Source organism: Branchiostoma lanceolatum, chromosome 3 (genome assembly GCF_035083965.1).
Source record: "Branchiostoma lanceolatum isolate klBraLanc5 chromosome 3, klBraLanc5.hap2, whole genome shotgun sequence".
Classification (NCBI taxonomy): domain Eukaryota; kingdom Metazoa; phylum Chordata; class Leptocardii; order Amphioxiformes; family Branchiostomatidae; genus Branchiostoma; species Branchiostoma lanceolatum.
In genome coordinates, this window is record NC_089724.1 from 3,311,862 (window position 1) to 3,336,685 (window position 24,824).

General features: G+C 40.2%; 1 protein-coding gene across 1 annotated transcript in view; it reads right to left on the bottom strand.

Moving 5' to 3' along the window:
• Window positions 1-465: 465 nt before the first annotated feature.
• Window positions 466-24,824, bottom strand: part of LOC136429185 (tyrosine-protein phosphatase non-receptor type 7-like) — a 46,184-nt gene continuing 21,825 nt past the window's right edge. Inside the window, exons 5-16 of the mRNA XM_066419061.1 lie at window positions 15,196-15,336; window positions 14,332-14,439; window positions 13,293-13,516; window positions 10,690-10,779; window positions 9,445-9,544; window positions 8,887-8,965; window positions 8,312-8,388; window positions 7,739-7,876; window positions 6,798-6,908; window positions 6,275-6,435; window positions 5,277-5,390; window positions 466-4,486 (exon numbers count right to left, since the gene is read on the bottom strand). Coding sequence (XP_066275158.1) covers window positions 4,393-4,486; window positions 5,277-5,390; window positions 6,275-6,435; window positions 6,798-6,908; window positions 7,739-7,876; window positions 8,312-8,388; window positions 8,887-8,965; window positions 9,445-9,544; window positions 10,690-10,779; window positions 13,293-13,516; window positions 14,332-14,439; window positions 15,196-15,336 — 1,437 coding nt within the window. The 3' untranslated portion in view covers window positions 466-4,392. The remainder of the gene's footprint in view (window positions 4,487-5,276; window positions 5,391-6,274; window positions 6,436-6,797; window positions 6,909-7,738; window positions 7,877-8,311; window positions 8,389-8,886; window positions 8,966-9,444; window positions 9,545-10,689; window positions 10,780-13,292; window positions 13,517-14,331; window positions 14,440-15,195; window positions 15,337-24,824) is intronic.

Consider the following 24,824-nt stretch of genomic DNA (forward strand, 5'->3'; position numbering starts at 1 on the left):
AATATTTTCTTCCATTTTTTTCTTGTCAACATATCTCTTGATTATTAATACTTCTGAATCAGGTATTGTTTCATTTTTACAGCCCCCCCCCAATCTAGGTTTTAGGCCATGTTGATTTGATTATATGGATGACATCCTCTGGGCACCCCAAAACTGATGCGTGTGAATAGAAATAAAAGTTTGGCCCCCAAAAAAGAGTTGCCTTCATTATGAAATTTAAGTGGTCAGGAAGGTTTAACAAATGACTAAATACACAGAGTTTGGCATACCAAACAAAAGTTCATTTTTGTTCATTCACATCTTCTTCAAGCACTGAGAGTCGAAGGCATCTAGTTTGTTCGCTAGTGCTAGTGCCGACTGGAGGGCCTATGCCAAGAGCAGACCAGCCTGGCGAGCTTATGCATGTCTGCAGCCGCCATGCATCAGACACTGATGCCTGCGAATGATTGATTGACATCTTCTTCCTTGACTTTGGAATTAACTCTTGATTTCTGCGACATTAGTATCAGTTTTCCAATGTTGCAATTTACAGCATATATTAGCTCATTTTGCAGATGCTTTATTGGACCAACAGATTAACAATATGGTCGAAAAGTTTGTTTGTTTTTGGAAACGGATAAAAATTGATTTGCACGGATGTCATTCATATAATTGAATCAACATTATAGCTTTATCTTCAATGTGTGTACTACTTTAATTCAAAGAAAAATGGGACCCTGTAGTCCAAAAGATGGTTATCTGTAAGTTAGTTGTTTTCAATCATTTTACATATTGCAACAACTTGGATAACATCTATCTACAACATCATACAATATACAATAACTTTCACAGATTGAAACCAACATTTCTTACTGAAAAGAAGGAAAACACTGAAATAAATATTTTCTACCACTATGTACAACATTTCAGACCAATGGCACATTACTTACTGGTCTCTGTACAAGTATAAGTCTTAAAGTAGCCCAAAGTGATTTCAGCAAGTTGAAAGTCAGATTTTCAAATACCATTTTCCAGTCCTCTCTATATATACATACATTTGTAGTAAGTTTAGATTACACTATCCCATCGCATATCGATCTTCATGGAGCAAAGATACAATGTTGTTATATGTGGTGAGAACTCATTGAAAATCTGGGCGCTGACTTTTTGGTACTGCCAGTATATGTTTATAAAGGACTCCTTGTGCGGCTTGTTTCTGTGCTCTTTTAAAGTACAGTATTAAATCATGATTGAAATGTACAAATATGAGCAACTAAATGTTGATATCATACAGGTACAGATTACCAAATGTCCAGCTTTGATGTTCTGAAATTGCTTTGGGCTCCTTTAAGTTAGTGACATCATGACAACATGTGCACATGTACTGATGACATCATCACATTTTACTGTGTATATCCTTGTCAACACTATTGGACCTTATCTTAGTACCATCAAAGATACAAACTACGAATACCCTGAAGAAATTACACTTTAGTTTCACATTAAAGTACATCATAACTTTCTTAGATATTCCTTACTTTGCACCCAACATCTTTCAATAATGAATAGGAATTCACATAATATTTACATTTCCCTCCTATCAACTCTGAAAGGATTTGTCTGTCCATTTCACATATGCTGGTGTGTTCTGAAAAATGTACCGGCTACATAATATACAGATACAGTCCTTGTAAGATGTCAGCATACTGTGTTATTCTCCTTATTTCGAGCCCTCACATACAGAGTAGTGTCTACTAAGGGAAAACCATTAAGAGCCCTGGAAACAGTGTTGAAGGATGTGTTATTGCTACAGGTTTACCACATACTGGTAATACATGAATATGGTAGAATCTACATCATCAAAATGGCATGAGGCAGCCGACAAGTGAGCGGTATAGAGCGCCACAGTTTCCTCTTCAAGCTTCCTTTAAGAAAGTCGGTGTGCAACCTAACTTTGGCTACAATGTGGTTTCTAGAATTTCAGGATCTTCAGACAAAAGTCATTTTCATGTCTTAAAAATAAGTCGAGATATACATGGGGCTGTACAATGGCAACAAACCATATTGAAGGTGTTAACTACTGTAAGTGCAGAAATATTAGCGGTGGTTTTATGTATGCAGTTTTTGCGGCGACTGTTTCACAGTGAACTTGAAATTATCCGCACTCTCACACAAAGATGAAGAAGAAGTCTACTTAAAATCACAGCAAACATTTTTGTCCAACACTGTAGGAGTATGTGACTATAGCGCTGCAGCGAACTTAAAACCTGGCCGCAAACACTACATTATCGTCTTAGTGTGAAATAAAGGCCACACAAACTTAAATGCATTTACAGTATTCCCTGTTTGTATCTTGACTTAGTGCAAAGACATGATGATGATGTCTGGCCTTAGATGATCCTAAGACACTCTACCACGTAGGCTAGGTGACTGGTTACACATTGACTGGCCTAGATGTCACTAGAAGAGAAAATAGTGGCACTTCACCGGTCACTGGTCGGCTTCCCCACATTTTGATGAAGCTGGATTAGTATGCACTCTGTAATAAAACATCTGGTAGCTTGCTCTATCTGAAAAAGTGTTGGATTGCTCATTTTCGAAACAAGCAAACTTAATTAAGGGTAAAATCAGTTTGAGATTAAAACTATGGAACCATAGATGAAAGCAAAAGTCCTCACAAATTCAAGTCTAGAAATTTGAGGTAACATAGAAATGTGGTAATACTTACATGTATTAAAACCTGTGTCTAAAGTGATTTGAGTTCAACTGTAGCTACTAAAATTTCATGTATTATTGGATACTCTATATCTTACCATTCAAACGAATTAATAATTAGTGTAAATTCAGCTTTAGATAAATCTAACCTTTTATATATATAATAAGTGTTTGGATCTGTTACTAAAGGAAAAACTTTTAATAAGGTTATTTTGTAGAATGAATATTGCACAAAATGAAAACCTCAGAAAGGGGATGATCCAGATGATATTCTTGAGGGGAAGGTGATGACAGTATCTATAGTTATCTTGCATACTTCTACTACAATCTTAATCTTTGTCTACTTCTTAAAAATCTTTAAAGTACTACATCAATACGTTGATGAAGGTTAAACATCCAGGACTGGCACTACATCAATATTCTTCGAGGAAAATTACCAACACAAATCTTCCTGTTTAAATGCCTGTCTCCGCCTAAAAATATCCACACCTCAGACATTGACTGGTTCACCCCTAAATGACGATTGATAAAGTATCAAAGTATCCAGCAGAAAAGTATTGCTATCTTGTTGCTCTCTCGGTTTGTTTTCCAAACTCTACAAACGATCTCTATATTTCTACTCCTACTAAGTCACTTCTTTGGTCCTTATTAACTTGTAAACATCAATAAATACAATATAGTTAAATAAATAACATATTAAGCATGACGTTTACTCTGTCAATAAAACATGAATTCTTAGATAAAAGGCTAAAATTCTTTTTCCCAACATGGGAGTCAAGCTTTCTTGTGACCAGAGAATGATCACTAACTTTGGAAGCAGAGAACTTTCCTTGTAATCTCCAAATATAGGTGTGACTTTGACTTTTACTGATAAAACATTTCACATAAAAATGACCACAAAAAAACTGGGCTGTGAGAAGAGAACAAGACATACAATCTCACTCACCTAAAAAAGTGTCTCAAGTTGTCTCCAGTTTATGTCATCACTAAGTCCTAAACACCTTTTGTTCTCTTCCAGCAAATGTTTGTCTAAAAGCAGGGCTGTCTCCAGGACCCATCCCTTCACCCTGGGACTAAAAAAAATTCACCCTGTCCGTCCAAAATGGTTAAAATCATAACGAGAAAATACATTCTCGTGGGCTTAGAATGTAAGATCTAGCAATGAAAATTAAAAACTTTGGTTCCAAATTCCAATTTGATTTAATCTCGCCATGTCGTTCTGACTGCAGCCAGTCATGGTCCATGCCTTCGAAAGTTCTAAACCATGTGATAGATAATTGTCGCTTTTGGCCCTCACTACCAATCACCCCCACCACCCCAAGTTGGACGGACAAAATTTAAAGCTGGAGACAGCCCCGTCTAACAGTCTGGAAGATTCGGTCACACATTTGGATGTGCCTGTTTCTTAAAAGTCTGTCTACGCTGGCAGCATCTACAGGTGACGTCTAAGACGATTCTGCAACCGTCGAGTCGTACAAGTGTCACACAAAACATCCACCAATCACAGCGACATCTAGTTGCCCGGGCAACAACTGCATCTACCAATCACCACGCAGGCTGTCTCCGCCCTCCACCAATCACCACGGTCCTACATCACTCAATCAATCAATCGGTTGACATGGCAACATGATTCTTTAAGTTGCCAAGGTAATACAACCTAGAGAAGTGTCGTCCTTGGGAAAGTCGTCGGGATGACCTTCAGTCGACCCCCTCTGAGGGGAGGGTTTTCTCGAACTGGCACAGAGCGTAGTGGATGAACTCATACTGCTCATTTGTCTGGACCATTCCTCCTCTGGAAGGGATAGGCAGGAAATACAACACGGGTAAGCTCCTTGAACTGGGTACAAGACACAAAATTGCATGCACTGCGTAGAAAACAAGGATGGCCTAGTATGTACTGGATGGAAAAGAGAGGCAGCCCGTCATGTCGGCTACCATGAGCATAGTGGATGGACTAAATGTACTGCTTGTTGTTTTAGACCAGTCATCCTGTGCAGGGGAGCCAGGAAAAAGTACTGAACAAGCTGGAGGGGTGGAGGTGGGTTGGGGTGGTGAAAGACCTAAGAAAACTCTTCTAAAAATTAGTTTCTAAAGAAAAGAAACTGGCTCCCATGTACAGTGTTTGAGTAATCTTTGTACTGTGTAAAGGAAAAATCAGTACTATCCTCTCCTGCCTTATGCCACTGTGAGCGTGTCCGCTTACAAAATAGCTGTTGAGTATATTTTGTACTGTGTACCTCATAACCTGGATTTCTAGCCTTCATGCCAATGTATTCTTTATCTATTTCAGGCACTTCAGCCCATAAAAACCAAATACACGTATATATACACAACTAAGTAACTACAGTCTAATCTATCCAGTTGTGCATGTTTCAGTAACTTTTGTATTGTGTGAAGACCGATATCTGACCTATCCTGCCTCATGCCACAGATGATGCTCAGCATGTCCACCGCGTTCTCTTGTCATTGTTTCCCTTATTCACCCAGTGGCTTGGCACTACTGATTGCCCATTTACATGAGGCTCATAACATTTCCCTCCAATTTACTTAATATTCGCTCAATCTGGTTGCTGCAAACGTACCTGTCCTGCCTCATTCCGCAGACGATGCTCAGCACGTCCACCGTGTTCTCTTCTCTCAGCTGGCGGATCCCGATGCTGGTGGCGATGAAACAACCGGTACGACCAATCCCAGCACTGTAACAATAATAACAGGACAAATTCATTTTTGAAAATAGGTGCACTGGTGCACCCAACCAAACAATCTCGGTGCACAGAAAGAGTTTTGGGTGCACAACTTAACATAAACATGTCAGCAAAACGTAATTACAAAGTTTAACGCTACGCCTCTTCCAAGAACTTCAATCTGTAATTCAGACCAGTAATTAACTTTCTGCTGCAGTACCAAGAAAAGACACGCCCAAGAAACCTTAAAGTTTATTGGTTTATTGATAAAACAACTTCCATTAGTGAAGTACACAAGTGCACTTCACTACTCTTCCTGGAGTCACATAACATATACATTACATTGGAACACATACACATAACATTACATTAAGTTCATCTAGGCAAGACCTGTCTACAGAGCAAATATCATCACAATCAATCCAGAGCTTCTTAATTATATTAAGTTATCCTGACCAAAAACCCTTATGATTATAAGAAATACCTGCAGCGCACAACAACAGGTCTGTCTGAGCCTGTGGAACTCCACTTCCTGCATCTGTGTGCTATCTGTATGCACACCTGTGTGTCTACCTGTGTGCTCACCTGTGACATGAGTGTTAACATTCTTACCTGCAGTGCACGACGATAGGTCTCCTGGGCCTGGTCTGTCTTAGCCTGTGGAACTCCACGGCTTCCTGCACCTGTGTGCTACCTGTGTGTCTACCTGTGTGCTCACCCGTATGCTCACCTGAGTGTTAACAGTCTTACCTGCAGTGCACAACGACAGGTCTCCTAGGCCTGGTCTGCCTGAGCCTGTGGAACTCCACCTCCTGCATCTGTGTGCTACCTGTGTGCTACCTGTGTGTCTACGTGTGTGCTCACCTGTGTGCTCACCTGAGTGTTAACAGTCTTACCTGCAGTGCACGACGACAGGTCTCCTGGGCCTGGTCTGTCTGAGCCTGTGGAACTCCACTTCCTGCACCAGTGCCAGCAGGGCCTTCGCCGTCTCCGGGGTCTTGTGGTCCGGCCATTCCGTGCACCAGTAGTGCCTGATGTAGTGAACCTCGTTCCCTCGCTAAAGAGAAGACAAAGATTGTATATTTATTCACATTTTGTTGTAGCATCTTATTCAGTTGTACATGTATGCTGTTCTTGTAATCCGTGCACGAGTAGTGCCTGATGTAGTGCACCTCGTTTCCTCGCTGGGAAAATGAAAAAATCCCTTTTAACCGAACCAATTTAATTCCACAAATGTTCTTAAAACTGGTGTCAGATTTTAGCGGGCCAGGGCATCCAACCAACTTGTTGGGAGCAATCACTTTTACTCAGCCCCTTGAGTGTTTTCTTGGACAATTTCTACAGTAACATACTCAAAAAGTCCTGTTCATGCAATACACAACCCGTCCCAACAATTTTCTTCAATGGTCTGTCCCTTACCTGGAGAGTGAAGTGTCTTAGGATGTACCCATCATGCTCCACTACCCTGTTCACAGACACCACAATGTCACCGTATCTGTCCTCAAGGTCGGGCCAGTAGTGGGCACATTTCTGCGGAAAATAAATATAAAACTTAGTCAATAACGGAGGAGTTTTTTTAACGTTTCTGAAAAGTATTGATCGATGTCAATCATTATGTCATACCTGGGCCAGGATAACGTTTGATACAGGTGTTCCGGATCTGTTTATATTTCACTGTATTGCCTGGGCTTTGAAGTCGTATTGCACAGGCTTCCATCTTATGATTAGAATGTGCTCTGCGTGCGCCGGTCAAAAAGTTGAACACCGGATTCGGACATTGGAATCAATGTTGTTACACATAATTTTTTTGTTTGAGGACACAAAATTCTATGAACTTCTGCCTTCTTTACTGGGTGGGTATGACATAAATAAATTACAACACAGTGTATTCCGCATTGCCCTCAGTCACGAGCCTTTCTGCGGTTGTGCTGGTTACCCGGGCAATACGGAATACACCGTGTTGGTCAGGTCAGTATAGTCAGTTCAACAGGTTGAATGTGAAATCGAGTCATCACCACAACCATGGGCTAATCATGTCGTAAAGTTTCGAAGATTTTGATCCAACACAAAGAAAATCCCTTATCATATAATAGTTTGGATGACAACAATGGTCTCCGTTGAAAATCTGTGACTGATATAACGGTAGAGAATTCAAACGGTGAGTAATTTTTCTGTGTTCGATTAAAAGTTCAAGAACTGTGAAGTACTTTATCTATCAATAGAGATGAGAGCTCATTCAAAATTAGTGTTGGCTTTTCATTCATAGAAAATGTGACATCATCACTTAACTGTAGTCTAGGGTGGAATGCGGCATGGAAATACTGTAAAAGTAGTGGGGACCAAACCCTGGGCTCCCATACCTCGTTCTTTTCAGTGAGTTTAGTGATCATGACGATGATGGGAGTTCTCTCGTGCCACACCATCTGCCAGAAGTCGGTCACGGTGTGGTTCATCGGGCCCTGCGTGGCAATGTATGCTCTCTCCTCCATATCATAACCCTGGAAATATGTAACAATGAATTAATACAGATCAGGATACGCTTTAAAGGCAAAACAAACAAACAAACAACATGTATTCTTATTTCACACTACAAAGTCTTTTTAGTCACCAGGACCTGAAATTGTTAAGTGATAGAAGTTGTCACACCTTGTACATGTAATCTTATACACTTCTTGTGCAATAAAGTAATCATTAAAAAGGGCTGTCTTTTTTTCTTTAGATAAAAACTTTGGATGAGAAGTCACTTACCAATCATCAAAGTATCATTTTCCCATTCTTTTTTGACCTAGACTTTTTGGGGGGCAATCTCTTGTTATAAATAATTTACAGTACCATCAATCCTCAGCTCTTTATCACAAACATTTGTGTGTCACATCCACAACTGAGTATGAAGAAGATTTAATATAAGATGGTGTTTGATGATCATGACTTACTTTGACGTAGTTGGCGTTGATGTAAGTTGTAAGAAGGTCGTTGTCCATTTCTGGGAGAACCACTCTGGAGTGGGCATCTAGAATTAGGTAGTAGAAAATGTCAGCTAACAATTCTTAAACTTGTATTCATAACAGTAAATACAGTCACTTACTATATCTCCTGAGCATTATTTGAATGAAGATTGCATCTTTGAATCTTTAAATCTAATGCTGTTATGAAGACAGCATGTGAGAATATATATTAAGTATTCCTCAGTGCCACACCACGTACAGATAAAGTAATGAATGGACGAATCTTGGACAGAGCTTGTGTGGAAATATCATGCATTTTTTTCTTAGCTGCCTGGTTGCATGAATGCTGTCACAGTAGTACTGTACATTAGAGATGCTGCAATACTGTACAAGAGAAAGCTTTACATTCTCAATAAATACAAATCTATCTCCTCTGCAATTTTGATGTCCGCTCCCCTGATCAAACAATTCTTTTCAAGGTGCAGTCCCCCCCCCCCCCCTCCCCATTTCACCAATGCCCCAGTACAGTATGTTCTTCCTTAATCTCTTCCAACCCTACTTACTTGGTAGGATGGTCTTGTATCTGTTCTTCGTCCCACAACCTGGAATCTCCACCTGCTCAGGATGGTTCATGGGAATCTCCTGCAGACAGAAGTAATGAAAAATCACAAAGTTAATTTCTTAACCTTCTCCCTGCTGCCTAACTCTGAAACCAATTAATCGGGTGCCAAACAGCTACTTCAGAGAGCTAAAGGTTAAGCTGGTGTAAGGTTGAAATTTCGAAAATCATACATTTAATAAAACCGCACAAAGCTGGTTTGCTATCAAATGTGATTTTTTAAATATTTCTACAATGTCAAGTGCATACTGCTTTTTACATTTAATCTGTAGCTGTGTGAAAACGTTTTTAACAAGCAGTGCAAGTTAGTTGTATATATTTTTGTACCTTAGAGCCTGTTGACTTCAAAAAAGATTGATTCATTCATTCATTGAAATATAGTCCATAAATTGTCATCTTCAACCTACATTGTAGATAGAGCCTCGATGTGTACAATTCTTCTTTACCCATCCATAATTTCCCATGTAGACCCTTGGTATTAAAATAAAGGTTCTGTACCCACCCAGAACTCCCCATACAGAGCCTTTGCATTCAGGATGGACTTTCTGAGCTCTGATCGTGTCATCTTCCTGGTCCCAGACTGCAGCAGCTCATCCACAACACTGTTGGGTAGGGGGAAATAACGTCTTCCATTAACATTAATCCGCCGGGTTACATATATCCGCCACTTTGAAAAGCAGTGGATTTGAGAGGTAACTTGCGTAGCACCCCCCCAGGTATGCACAGTTTAGATTCATGTAGGAGTGCGTTATTATGCTGGGGGACGTTGGGTTGGAGATTTGTTTGGACATATTTTTTCAGGTTGGCAGAATTATGTTTACATCTAAGGTAGATATTACATACAAGGACTACACATCGATAAAGGTAACGACATCCAGGTAATAAGATATGCAAAGTAACAGTAACTCAACAAACAGTTGGACAAGATTTGGAAAGGTCAGACCTTTCAGACAGAATCCGCTGTCTTCCGTCAGTGACTAAAGGATAAACTGAGGTCCATTTTATCGTTTAGTTTTAATCCATTTTATCGTTTAGTGACTGACGATAGGCAGCAAATGTTGTCTGAAATGTCTGCCTATTTCCAAATTTCATCCAGTTGCTTAAGTAACTGTTACCTTGTGTGTATGGACTATATGTTTTACATAGTTTTTAACATGGAAAATATTGTCAGCTAATTGTGAGCCATTGTCCAATCTGTCCTCTGCTAAAGGCAAAGTAAAACGCTAACTAAAGTCTTTAGCAAATTTGGTAAATTTCTTGAATCTACAAACTGGTAACAATGTCAGGATTGACTTTTCTATCATATGGTGATCATGTAGACAACTTTTTTTTTTCTTCACAGGTCTGGAATGAAAATAGGGTTGGAACTTGTAAAATAGCACAAAGATACTAATTTTTGGCGAAAATCTTAAGGACAGGGTTTTGAATACACATTTTTCCTCCAAAACAAAAGTCTTTCTTTGCAGTAGCATGCATATATAGTGCAGTGGTTAGCAACCCTGCCTTTGGACCAAGAAACCACGAGTTTGAATCCTAGCTGTGTCGCTAACCCAACAAATGGTCCACTAGTACTATTCATTGTGCTTGTCGAAAAGAACTAGGAAAATTTCCCAGGCAAAATTAGCCTGCAATTACTGTAAAAATGTACATAGTGTCTGTCTTTTGTCACGACCAGTGGAAGCTCTTCAGTTAGCGAAACTGGTCACGAGATAACTTTCACTTTCCAATGGTTTTAGACCGTACCCACCTTTCCTTCGGCGGCGTGCCACATTTGACGGCGTCTGCAGACATCGGCGGCATCGGCAGGTCGATGGACAAAGACACGTTCGAGCCCCTCCTGGAAAAATGTGATAAAGACAAACTTCGTTTGAATCTCATCCCTCAAAAATCACCCAGGAACTTGCATGCTACTGGAAAGGGTTGCAGTTTGACTACTTATCAACTGTCGAAAATCACCCAGCAACTTGCATGCTACTGGAAAGGGTTGCAGTTTGACTCTTAACTGTTGAAAATCACCCAGCAACTTGCATGCTACTGGAAAGGGTTGCAGTTTGACTCTTAACTGTTGAAAATCACCCAGCAACTTGCATGCTACTGGAAAGGGTTGCAGTTTCACTCTTAACTGTTGAAAATCACCCAGCAACTTCAATGGTACTGGAAAGGGTTGCAGTTTGACTCTTAACTGTTGAAAATCACCCAGCAACTTGCATGCTACTGGAAAGGGTTGCAGTTTGACTCTTAACTGTTGAAAATCACCCAGCAACTTGCATGCTACTGGGAAGGGTTGCAGTTTCACTCTTAACTGTTGAAAATCACCCAGCAACTTCAATGGTACTGGAAAGGGTTGCAGTTTCACTCTTAACTGTTGAAAATCACCCAGCAACTTGCATGCTACTGGAAAGGGTTGCAGTTTGACTCTTAACTGTTGAAAATCACCCAGCAACTTGCATGCTACTGGAAAGGGTTGCAGTTTGACTACTTATCAACTGTCGAAAATCACCCAGCAACTTGCATGCTACTGGAAAGGGTTGCAGTTTGACTCTTAACTGTTGAAAATCACCCAGCAACTTGCATGCTACTGGAAAGGGTTGCAGTTTGACTCTTAACTGTTGAAAATCACCCAGCAACTTGCATGCTACTGGAAAGGGTTGCAGTTTGACTCTTAACTGTTGAAAATCACCCAGCAACTTCAATGGTACTGGAAAGGGTTGCAGTTTGACTCTTAACTGTTGAAAATCACCCAGCAACTTGCATGCTACTGGAAAGGGTTGCAGTTTGACTCTTAACTGTTGAAAATCACCCAGCAACTTGCATGCTACTGGGAAGGGTTGCAGTTTCACTCTTAACTGTTGAAAATCACCCAGCAACTTCAATGGTACTGGAAAGGGTTGCAGTTTGACTCTTAACTGTTGAAAATCACCCAGCAACTTGCAAGCTACTGGAAAGGGTTGCAGTTTGACTCTTAACTGTTGAAAATCACCCAGCAACTTGCATGCTACTGGAAAGGGTTGCAGTTTGACTACTTATCAACTGTCGAAAATCACCCAGCAACTTGCATGCTACTGGAAAGGGTTGCAGTTTGACTCTTAACTGTTGAAAATCACCCAGCAACTTCAATGGTACTGGAAAGGGTTGCAGTTTCACTCTTAACTGTTGAAAATCACCCAGCAACTTGCATGCTACTGGAAAGGGTTGCAGTTTGGCTCTTAACTGTTGAAAATCACCCAGCAACTTGCATGCTACTGGAAAGGGTTGCAGTTTGACTACTTATCAACTGTCGAAAATCACCCAACAACTTGCATGCTACTGGAAAGGTTTGCAGTTTGACTCTTAACTGTTCAAAATCACCCAGCAACTTGCATGCTACTGGAAAGGGTTGCAGTTTCACTCTTAACTGTTCAACCCAGCATCTTCAATGGTACTGGAAAGGGTTGCAGTTTGACTCTTAACTGTTGAAAATCACCCAGCAACTTGCATGCTACTGGAAAAGGTTGCAGTTTCACTCTTAACTGTTGAAAATCACCCAGCAACTTGCATGCTACTGGAAAGGGTTGCAGTTTCACTCTTAACTGTTCAACCCAGCATCTTCAATGGTACTGGAAAGGGTTGCAGTCATTCAAAAAGAATGTTGATTTAAGCTGCTGGTCCTTTAATTTAAGCAAAGTCACATTTTGAGCACTCAGTGCATGTGAGTGGATCAAACCAATCAGCCTGGTGCTTAACAACTTCTTTTTTTTTACTCTTATCTGTGACCCCTCCCCATCTATATATACTTTGACCTTGTTGAAAAGCGGCCGTGTGGCCAAACAAGCACTTCGTAGAAAAATAAAGGCATTGACTTAAAGACTTGACTTGACACAGCTGGGTATGCAATTCAAACAGACATTACTCTCATCTCTCCTGCTCATGCACACCACCCTGGTAGGCAAGGGAGGGGGAAGGGCAGGCCAAAAAAAAGGTAAAGCAGGCATCCTCAATTGACGTGAAGTATAATGCTTTTTCAAGTAGCTAGTGGTAGTGCATGCGGCTTCGCCACGGCTCGTGTTTTTTTGCCAAGCACACCGGGTTACCCCTACTCTTCTTGATAAGTGTGTTGGGTTCTTTTACGTGCAGAGGTTTGACGCCCTAAAGCTCCCTCATACACTGGGCCGCCGTCTTTACGTCCCCATCCGATAGGACGATGCGCATCTTTTCCAGTCATGTCCAGGCCCAGGCGCGAACTCGGGCTGCTGGCTCCACGGAATTTGAACGAGATGTGGTGAGAGGCAGAGTGTGCAGACCTCTACACCACGCAGACACGACTATCAAGAAGATGGAAGATGGGACTAAGACACAAACAAACACCCTCACCTCTCTTGTAGACCCTTAGGTTTTCCTGCCTTAGGAGACCCTCGGTAAGCGGGGGATGGGGAGGGACTAGCCGAGATGGAAGAAGACGGGGTCGACTTTGGGCTGTCCGGCTGGATGACCTTGGTTGTCTTGACGACGGGCTTGACCCCCGGGTAGACACACATTTGGTCAAGGTCGGGGTGACCTTTCTTGGAGGGCTTGCTTCTTTTTCCGTAAAAGTAAACCTGGGGAAAAAATACACTGATGTTTTGTTTCCTTTTCCATAAAAGTTGACTACAACATTATGCCAGGAAGAAAGTATTCATCCTTTCAACTTTGCTTGCAATCTGGTAACCCCACTCACACATATAACTCATGACATTACAAATAAGTGGAGGTAAGTTTAACAAAGATTTTAAACTAACTTGTAAATAGCTTAATTTCAGTCTGAAATTTGGAACAAACAGTTCAGAAGCTAGACTCTGATGCAGACTCCTCCCAACTGTTTTCTTTTCAAGTTATCGTTTTTATACTATTACATTTTTTTTCTTATTCCTGGCCAACAATAAGAAAAAAATGTAATAGTAAAACTGGAACTTAGAAAATGAAAACAGCCGGAAGGAGTCTGAAACGGAGGCTATTCAGAAGCAAGCTTGCATTGACTTTCTGTAGTTTTGCAGAAAATCCTCAAATTCCTTTCTCCAGAAGTGTCACATTTTAAAGGGAAGCCTTACCTCATCCATCACTTGTGGTACTACAACCTGAGGATGCTGTCAGCAAATCGGCTCATAACACAACAAAACGAACAGGTCAAAATGGCATCACCCTCAGGACATGTTTATAACAACTGGCTTACATGTAGTACTCTAACAGTACCTAGTACCTTGATACGGTTCATCCCTTTTGGATTTCCCAGGATATCTCCATGGTAACATGTCTCCATGGCAACACACGCAGCAATAACGTAGATTGCTTCAAAAGGTCAATCTACATTACCGTGTTAAGAACTGGGTCAGGGACGATCGATAAAGTAGTGATGGCTGTTTCCATGGTAACTCACCATGGTGACGACGATACACGCCAGCACTGCTGCTGCGGCGGCAACCATGAAGGGCAGGTAGTTGCCTTCCCACAATCCTCGGTGGTAGCTGGAGCGAAGGTAGGAATTCTGGGAAGGAAGATGAGGCAGACCGTCAATGTTGTACCACTGGTCACATTGACTTTGTTTTTCAATGTCAGAGTACTATGTCTCAACTTAACATTTATTGTATATTTCCTCGAATCATTTTAAAGAGCATGCTTCTCAATATCATCAAAATATTATTAGCTCCCAAGCCTTATCTGTCCTCTCCCCTCTTTATGGAGAGGACAGAAGAGACTTGAGAGCTATAATAGGTTTGGATACCTGGCTACTCAATCTTTGCAGCAATATATATCTTTCAAAAGTTACCATAGATTTCATCAAAGTCAATAGATTTTGTATCAGTGGGTTGTTATCCACGGTGTCTAGGGCACAGTACTGCAAGGTGTGTCTCTCACCTTCCACCGCCTTTAACCTACCCACCGAAGTAAGGTATCAATTTTTACACCTGGGTGGAGTGACGAAAGTCATGTAAAGTGCGTTTGTCAGGGACACAATGTCTGGCCGGGAATGCCGGGAATCGAACCTGTGACCTCACGATCTCGGGTCTGCTAGCCTAGCCACTCGGCAATTCAATGCCACCATATGTTAGAATTAGAAAGTCACTAGGGGGCCTAAAATCTAATCATTCCCAAGTCTCATCAAGACCTACCCACTTACCAAATATAAAAACAATCCACTCAGGCATTCTCAAGTAATCCTGTTCAAAGACAGACAGACACACACATTCCCCAAAACATGATATTCTTGGCGAAGGTAATTACTAAATGAGGCTGTCCCCACCTGCGGTAGAATGGACTCAACTTGCAGGCCGGAGAGATAGAAGCTGAGCAGGTCCACATCAAGCAGTGCAATTATGTCGGTAGCAGCTAGGGGGCGCTGATCTTCATCAGTCATCCACATCTTGATGGCATGGCTGCCAGTCTGGCCAATCAGAATGAACAAGATGTCAAAGGTCAAGGATATCAGAATAAACAATTTGTCAAAGGTCAAGGGTATCAGAATAAAGAACATTTTGAAGGTGAGGGTATCAGAATAAACAAGATGTCAAAGGTCAAGGTTTTAGAATAAACAAGATGTTAGGGACAAGTCAGCAAGGTTTATGAGGGGGGGGGTGAAAATAGAAATAAATAGACAAAAAAAAGGTATTGGCAGATAGCTCTCAAAATCTATCTGCGGAAGAAATGATCTTAGCAGGCTGAATGAGAGGGAAATGAAATAGAAGACACTGAAAATGTACTTATTATCATTATTTTCAGAATTCTCTGGGCACTTCCTCCTGAAAGAGAATGAAAGGTATCAAGTTTTTTATACTTTTCAAATAAGTGAGACTATACCCTATTATGCATCAGATGTTTGTATATACAGTATATTAAGTTTCTCAATATGTCCACATCCCGCAGATTAACACACTACAGAAATAGAGACTGTGTAGAAGAAAGTACAAAGAAAAATTGTACAAATAGGGAAGAATATAAACAATGCTATTAGTAGTACATTCATACACAATATTGTTTAATTATCTTCGCCGAGTACTTGTACTCGGAGAGGATTATGTTTTCGGTTGAAAAATCTGTTGGGTGGGTCTGAATGTATGTTAGGAGCATAACTCAAGAAAACTTCAATGAATCTTTATGATTTTTGGTAGGTGTGTAGTGGTTGTGTAAAGGAAGGTCAAGTTCGAAAATGGTTTACCTTGCGTTTTTCAATAGTACTGCAGCAGACTTAGCATTTTTTTGTGTTTGTATGTAGGCAAAAAAAGTGACGGAAACGTTGATGGATCTTCATGATTTTTTGCAGGTGTGTAGATGTTGTGAAAACGGAGGTCAAGTTCAAAAATGGTTCTCCTGGCACTTTCCGTCGGTACTGCAGCGGGCTTTGTGTGGATGTGAATTTTCTTGTGGACAACATAACTCAAGAAGCTGTTGATGGATCCTTATGATATTTAGTGGATGGGTAGGATTTACCGAAATGAAGGTCAAGTTTCGATAATGGGCCTTCTAGCGGGTACCAAAGGTACTGCAGCAGAGCTTCAAAATTTAGGGGCATATTTTCTGAAAGTGCTATGGTCATGATTTTTGTGTGGTAGATAGTTCATGCCACAGAAAGTAAGTTCTGTAAATTTTGGCCCCCTAGCGGCTTGTTAAGAACCGCAGTGGGTGTTTTTGTTTTGACATTCGGACATGAATAACTTGAGAATGGGTCGACAGATCGTCGTGATGTTTGGTATGTAGAGAGCTCAGATGGTGCTTTACATAATCAATGACTAATTATGCAAATAAGGAGCTAATTTGCATAATTAGTAAGGAAAGTTTGTTAACACACTGCCTTTCAATGGGACATGGGACAGTGTCAGGTCATGTAAACAGATAGCCTTGCATAAACGTACATGTAGGTCAAATAAATAAACTATTCTCCAAGCAGAGGTGTGGGTCCTGCTGGTTTTTGACGCGTTCAGTTTAAGCATTTTTGTTCAACACGGTTGGCGACATAACGAAATAGGGACAAAATAGAATGCCTGACTAGAAACACCTAAAAACGTGCCAGATTTATTCTATTCATATGTATTGACTGTACTATTTCATCATCACTTTCAACTTTCAACACTGCCATATCGAACCTTTGTGGCCCATATAATATCAACATACTCATATTTTCATGACCAGTTATAACATATATCAGCACACTCTACACATATACTAGTCCTGTACCACCAAATGATTTTTAACCCTATCTTAACTGGACTCATTCGCCCAATCATAACGTCCAAATGGTATGGTGCATGATCAAATTTGCAGGGGGTGATAGGCACGTAAATATAAATCACTTTCCATAATAAGCCTTGATTATTTGGCGAAGATAATGTGTTTGTGGAACTCTAGTTTCGATATAAAAAGGGTAATATTTGCAAAGGGGTCTTTTTTTCCCACGTTTTCAACTGTATTCATATCTGGCACCAATAAGGAAAGAAAATGATTTCTAATAAGATCATGGTGATCAGAGCATCATCTACATGAAAACATACCCAGATCCTACATTACTGTGCAAAGTGACAGCAGTGGAAAGCCAAAGTAACAACAGTGGCAAATTCAGCACCAGGAACAGGCACCAGATGATACAACTCAAATTCCACTCCATGCTCCATCACATGCACACAGTTTTGAGAGAAGGAAACAGGAATGTTTATTTGTATACATAATGTTCTCTCTGGAGGCATGTTTATATATACACTGGAGGCAATTCCCTGGTATGAAAATTTCAGTTCACCTCTATTGAAGTAAGCGGATGTTACTCAATGCATACTGTTCTCCTATGTACCGCACCCAGCTGTGGTGCCAATAAATAATATGCTATTTGCAGACTAGCTTACAACAATACTTTTAGGATCTTGCTCTCTTTGAAAAAGCATACTAGTGCTAGTCATATGTATGTTACATCAGTCGTAGGCACATACAAAGCCATCCTCAGCTCTGATATTAATTCATAAATATGATAATGAATACATATGGGTAAAGATGGAAAAGAACTGATACATTAGTATCGGCAAATAGCTCCCAAAATGTATCTGTACAAGAAATGATTTGTTACCAGTCTGGACAATCATAATAAATAATGTGTTAGGGATGACACAAAAGTACTATGGCCTAAGTAATAAAAAGTTGTGTTTTCTTTTACACTGTCAGAAAAAAAAATCAGGCTCAGTAGGTGGGATTCTCTTCTTTTCTTTTTCTTAAATTTCAGCAAAAGTGATCAAACAAATTCAGGTTCAAATGCAAAACTGAAATGTATCAGGACACATCATATCATAATGATACAGATATGTACATTCATTGTACAAGCACAAGTATATCATTGTATAAACTGAGGGGTACGATGTTTAGTATACATTCTTCCACCAACTGTTCAAGGCTTTAATCTGTTAACAGGGTGTGAAATACAGGAAGTATGTTTTAAATGTCATCATATGGATGTCAGATTGAAAACCTTATGTCCCTTCTAATCAACCCCCCAAAAGACTAGGGTCGGCAGGTTTTTACTACACAACATTTTTCCCTAGGCCTAAAAGGGGACAAGAATGGGAAAAATAGATACATGAGCTATATATAGTGTCAGCAAATAGCTCCCTAAAATGCATCTGTGCGAGAAATGGTTTTAGTAACTGTATAAAGCGTAAATGGGCAGAAATTGTTGACTTGAAAATGTGCTCCTATTATTATTTTCAGTACTCTACCTATGTTGCATAAAGCCTTACTCCTGATCAAAGACCATGGTTGAAAAAATTAATCCCAAATGAGTGAATTCATCCCCCCCCCAAAGGAGGGATTCTGGCCATAATTAGTTTAATCAATTATAGACTGCTATTTATTGCAGGCTGACACTGTGCTTATATTTGACAATATAAAAAAAATACAGACATTAGCTCTACCTCCCACACTATCAGTATCAAGTCTTATATTGAACCACCTGGAATCACAATTAACACCAAAAAAAGGAAGACAATTATTTCTAACAAGACCCTGATAATAACAGCAACATCTGAGTAGAAATACACCCAGATCCTACATTACTGTCCAATGTGACAGCAATGGAAAGCCACAGTTACAACAGCTGCAAATTCAGCACTAGGGACAGGCACAGATGGCACAACTCAAATTTTACTCGCTACTCTTCTGTGAACACCTTTCATCAGGTAGAACATTTGAGACAGGGTTTTTATCAACAGGGACCTCCCAATGTGTTACTGTCACAGATATCAAAAGATGTCTCAAAATAGCCAGTACTAACACGTCTCTAAACCTCGAACTGACCTAGCTGTGAACATCAAAGCAAACTGCGAACCTTTCACTAGGTGGAAAATTTGAGACTGAGAATATAGCAACAAGGACGTCCCAATGAGGTCTGTGTTACTGTTATAGATGTCAGAAGATGCCTCACAATACAAAATACTCACATGTACCTGTATTGTAGTCTTCAATCCCAAAGCCAAGAATGTCTAAGAAAATGTGAGACATCTCAAAATATGTAGCACTCACATGTGCCTGTTTTGTATTCTTCAATATTCTAACCAACAATGTCTCAGAAGACATTGTAAGTACCTTTGATTATGTAGAAGATTTAAAACAGAGATTATAACAATGTGGCCTGGGTTACTGTTGCAGATATCAAAGGAATTGTCTGAAAATATGCAGTGCTCAAATGTGCCTGTTTTGTAATCTTCAATATTATGAACAAGAATGTCTCAAAAGATATTTAAGACAGAAATTATAGCAGAGAGGACCTCTTATTGTGATTATTGTTACAGATGTCAAAATTGTCTCACAATACAAAATACTCACATATACCTGTATTGTAATCTCTAAACCTCTAGCCAAGAACAGCTCCCAAGATGTGAACACCTTTAACCAGGTAGAAGATAATTTAAGACAGAAACTATAGCAGAAATGACCTCTCATTGTGGTTATTGTTACAGATGTCAAAAATGTCTCACAATACAAAATACTCACATATACCTGTATTGTAGTCTTCAATCCTTGAGTCGAGAACGTCTAAGAAAATGTGAGCACCTCTAACCAAGTAGGAGATTTTACAAACAGATTATAGCAGATCTCCAAATGTGGCCTGAGTTATTGTTACAGATGTCAAAAATGTCTCACAATAGGAAATACTCACATATACCTGTATTGTAGTCTTCAATCCTCGAGCTGAGAACGTCTAAGAAAATGTGAGTACCTTTAACCAAGTGGGAGATCTAAGACAGAGATTATATAACAGGAAGCGGCTCCAGTGCAGTCTTTGATAAGCCAAATTCCTGCTTGCCACCAAATCTCAGCCAGGCAACAAAATACTGAATGAACAGGACGGTGTGAAGAGGTGGGGGGAACTTACAAACTACTTGTGGCATAAAACAACTTCCCCAATACTTTAGAACAATGATAATCAGGCATAATATCACAAAGAGGGCTTTGATATTTATAGAAGTGGAGCGGGGTTGATTTCGAGGACAAAAAGAGCGATTTTGCTTGCTTTTTAAATCACTGTCAGACAGAGAACACCCCCGTGTCGTGCGTGGACCGGTCGTGTAATTCAGCACAGGAAGTGATGCTGGTGAGTGGGCGGTGGGCAGTCATGGAGGACGAGGCTCGAATTACCGGCGGGGCGATTCTAAAGCAGCGCTGCGTTTCTCACATCGACACACAGAAGACAGGGCTGGAAATACTGGGGAGTCTTGGAGGACAGCCTGAATTACCGGCGGGGCGATTCTAAAGCAGCGCTGCGTTTCTCATATATACACACAGAAGACAGGGCTCAAAATACTGGGGAGTCTTGGAGGACAGCCTGAATTACCGGCGGGGCGATTCCAAATCAGCGCTGCGTTTCTCACATCGACACACAGAAGACAGGGCTGGAAATATTGGAATTGGGTGGAAATATCTTTCACCAGATCATCAATCTATCTGGCAAAGTATAACATGTATATGTTGCTCTATCCCATATGATTGTGTGTTATCAAACCCATTTGTATGCACTTATTCATTTGTATGCATGTATGTAGTAGACCTTACGAAAGTCGCTGTGCTTTTGTTGTGTCAATAAAGATCTTCTTGTATCAATGGCTATTTTTCTTTTATAGGGTTTTTGTTTTTAAGAAAGAAGAATGCAGTATATCATTATATTATTATGGATATATGTGATACTTCTGTTACTCGTACCATTATTGTTATGCTTTCAAGTACAATTATCACATTATTTGTATATTTTTGGAAAGCTTATCGTTTCTCACTGGATGGTTCCCTCACTGTTTTTATTATTTTTCTTTTAAATTTAATTTTAACTCTTTTCTTATTTTATTTTTAAAAAAAGACTGCAGTAAAAAATTTGGCTCTCTAAGTGGGTACAATTAATTCACCAGGAAGTAAGGTCAATTTTGTTGACACGAGGTATTTCACCAGAATTTTCCATCCATCTGCTGAGGTATTAACAATGGCCCTTCTTCGTTAAGTGTTTTTGTTTCAGAAAAGTAGACAGCTAAAGTCTGCAAAGTGACTACCCTTTACATAGAGTTTATATCTTGTGGACACAGAGATATTCCATGTGACATGCACGTCAGTCTGTTTACCTTACCTCCCCTGAAAAAAATCTGTTTAAATGTGAAATGTAGCCCCTCAGGCCAAGGAAAAGAAACATGGTGCTACAGGTCACCCGACCAACCCTGCTACCCTGTAATCCTAGCCTTTTTCAGGAGTCGACTACTGGCAAGGGACATAACATTTTCAACCTGTCATACATGTATGAGTGATGAAAACATAGTAGAATCAATTCACAACATGTTCTCCTCATTCCTGTAACAATAGAAAAATTGATAAAAACAGACCCACAAAACCGACGTCACTGTTATGCTGACACCCTGCATATTCGTAACTGTATTTGTTGAATCACTTCAGTTGGAATCTACAAGGAAAAGAGAGAATCTGACCCTTTTTTTCAGGACTGTGCATACTAGCATTGGAAACACAACATTCATTTTCCCTGGCCTTAGCTAATACCTTTCTGTCCCCCTGCGTTTTGTTTGGGGAAAGAATGAAGCATTGAAAACAAAATTCTCAAGTGACTATATAATGGTTCACACAGCCCTACATACAAAGCTATATGTGAATATCCATCTTTTAAGGTCTACTCAGTGTAGAAAAAAACATTCATAAAGTCCAAGTAATGCTTTCTATTCTCCAATTTGTTTGTTGAGCAAAGAGGCAAGTAATAAATACAAGCCTGTCAAGTGACTATGATTCATTCTTGTATTCAACAGAACTGGTACCCATACATGTATGTCTAGTTTGCTTAAATGTTGTCCAAATAAGCTGGGCATTTGGTCATCCTGTGTTTTGGTGTTGGAAAACCAAGCAAAAAATGAATTCGAAGTACATAAAAACAAGTGAGTATGATTCATCCAGCCTTGTGATATTGATATTGTTTACATTAGGCCATTTCAACAGCACTGGTGCTTAGATATGACTAGTTAGTTCTGATGTAATTCCTTAACCAAGATTTAGGTCCTCCTGTGTTTTGTTTTTGGAAAACCAAGTAAGAAATGAAGTACATATAACCTCCATTAACGTTAATCTGCCGGTTACATAGAAGTACAAAAAGCCACCACATTGAAAAACAGCAACTTCCGGAGATCTTTAGCGCAGCACCTCCCAGGTGTCCACAGTGTAGATATACAGGAGTGCATCATACTTGGGGACGTTGGGTTGGACATCTCTTTTGATGTATCTTTTCAGAATCAGGTGGCAGAATTATGTACCCTGGTGGAATTATGTTTGCAGATGTTAATAAAAACAAGTGAGTATGATTCATCCAGGCTTGTGATTTTGTCTACACAAAGCCATTTCACCTGAACCGGTGCCCACGCGCACATCTAGTTAGTTCTAATGTAATCCCCCCACTGACAGGTCTCCGGAAGTGCTCAAGCATCGCACAGGCCCTGGCCAGGCACAGAAGCTGCCGGAAATGGCTCAGGTTACAGCATATGACAGCTGGGCAATATCAACTCAATATTGGGTGTGACATCACTATATACACTACAAGGACGGTTGGACAAGAATGTCGGATGGTAAGCGTATGGAAGCGTTAAAAAAGGCCCTGGACATAAAAAAGGCAAAAAAAGGTGTCGGAAAGGGGTCAGGTCACAGCATATGGCAGCTGGGCAATATTAACTCAATATTGGGTGTGACATCACTATCTACACTACAACATTGCCTGGGACAGTGGGAGAAGAATGTAGAATGGCATTGAACTCATGCAAGTATGAAAAAAGGCATCGAAAGGGCATAAAAGCTGTAAGAAAAGGCTTGGGTTACTGTGTATACGACAGCTGGGCAATATCATCTCATTGTTGGGTGTGACATCACTATCTACATGTACCCTACAACATTGCCTGGGACAGTTGGAGAAGAGTGTAGAATGCCAGGCTCATGCAAACTAGTGCCCAAAATTGTTGGAAGCAATGTTATACATGTATGTGCTTCAGAAAAAACAGCGCCAAGGACAAGAATACCAATGTGATTGTGAATGGCATTCAGCACCAGAGACAGTAATCTTGGTAATTTGTGTATGAAAATCATTTAGCACTGGGGAAAGCTGTAGCAATTTTATTAAGAATCATTTAGCAACATGGACAGATGTAGCAATGACTGATTTGTAAACTGTAAACTAGAATTAAAAGTCACTGAACACAGGGACAGGCATTGCCATTTCTATTAGATGGTCACTTAGTACCAGGGACAGTTGTAATAATTGTTGAATTCGATAAATGAAGATTGTAACACCAGTGACAGGTGTAGCATTTTCTGATTACAAATGGTTTGTCGCCAGAGGCAGATGTAGCAATTTGTGTTATTATTTAGTAACAGGGACAGGTCAAACAGTTTCTGATTTAAAGTGATTCAGCAAGGACAATACTTATTACGGATCAATTAAAAACACTTACAGATATAGCAATTTCTGTTTGAATGTCATTCAGCACCAAGGACAGAGGCAAAAAGTCACTACACTAACCAACAGTGACACAAATGTCAAACTTAACATTTACTACTTTGATACTCAACTTGGCTCTTTTTTAAAGCCACTCTACAACGATTGGTTTACGAGTGCATCAGTGACGTACGTTGTACCTACAGCTTGTTAACCCGAAGCCCATATCAAAACCTCCATCAACCGGCTCGGTTGATTAGACTATGTTACCTTGGAACCCTGGATAGCGACTTAACAATATTCGATTGACAGGAATGGCACACCCCAGTTTATTTGGGGTTTCAATTGGAGGCTGCGCACCCTCGAGTCTAGGTACTGTCTCTTCCAGGGAAGTATTCCGAAGTAAATCAACTGTGTATGGGATGAAAGCCTATCCCTTCCGCTATAGGACCAGCTGAGTTCTGTTTCTTCAACCTCTCTAATTTTGGTAAATCAGGAGACAAAAACATAATTTTCACGTCAAAAACGATGGTCAAATTTTGGCACTTTTGCGTAGGATAAAACTCGTAGAAAAAATTTTCTAGGTAGAAACGACTGATGTTGTCAGAAAGAGAAAAACCTAGCGTACAGTCGAGCCAATTATAAAGAAAATTCTAGTACTTAGATTTCTTTAATCATCCACGGCGCGAGGCATGTCAGCATGACCCACAGAACGCAACAAAGGTCAATCTCCGGCCAAGGGACATTTCACCATCAACGCGGATGGATATCCGGAAGTAAGGCTCAGATCGAAACGCAATTTTCACCCAAAACACACCAATTCATACGCTTTTCAGCCATGCTAGTATCTAATGTCAGTTCGAAGCACATTATGAGAAATATAAACTCAAACCCAGCCCCTCGAAACCCTTCCGTCACTTTGTTGTCGCGCACTTCTGTGG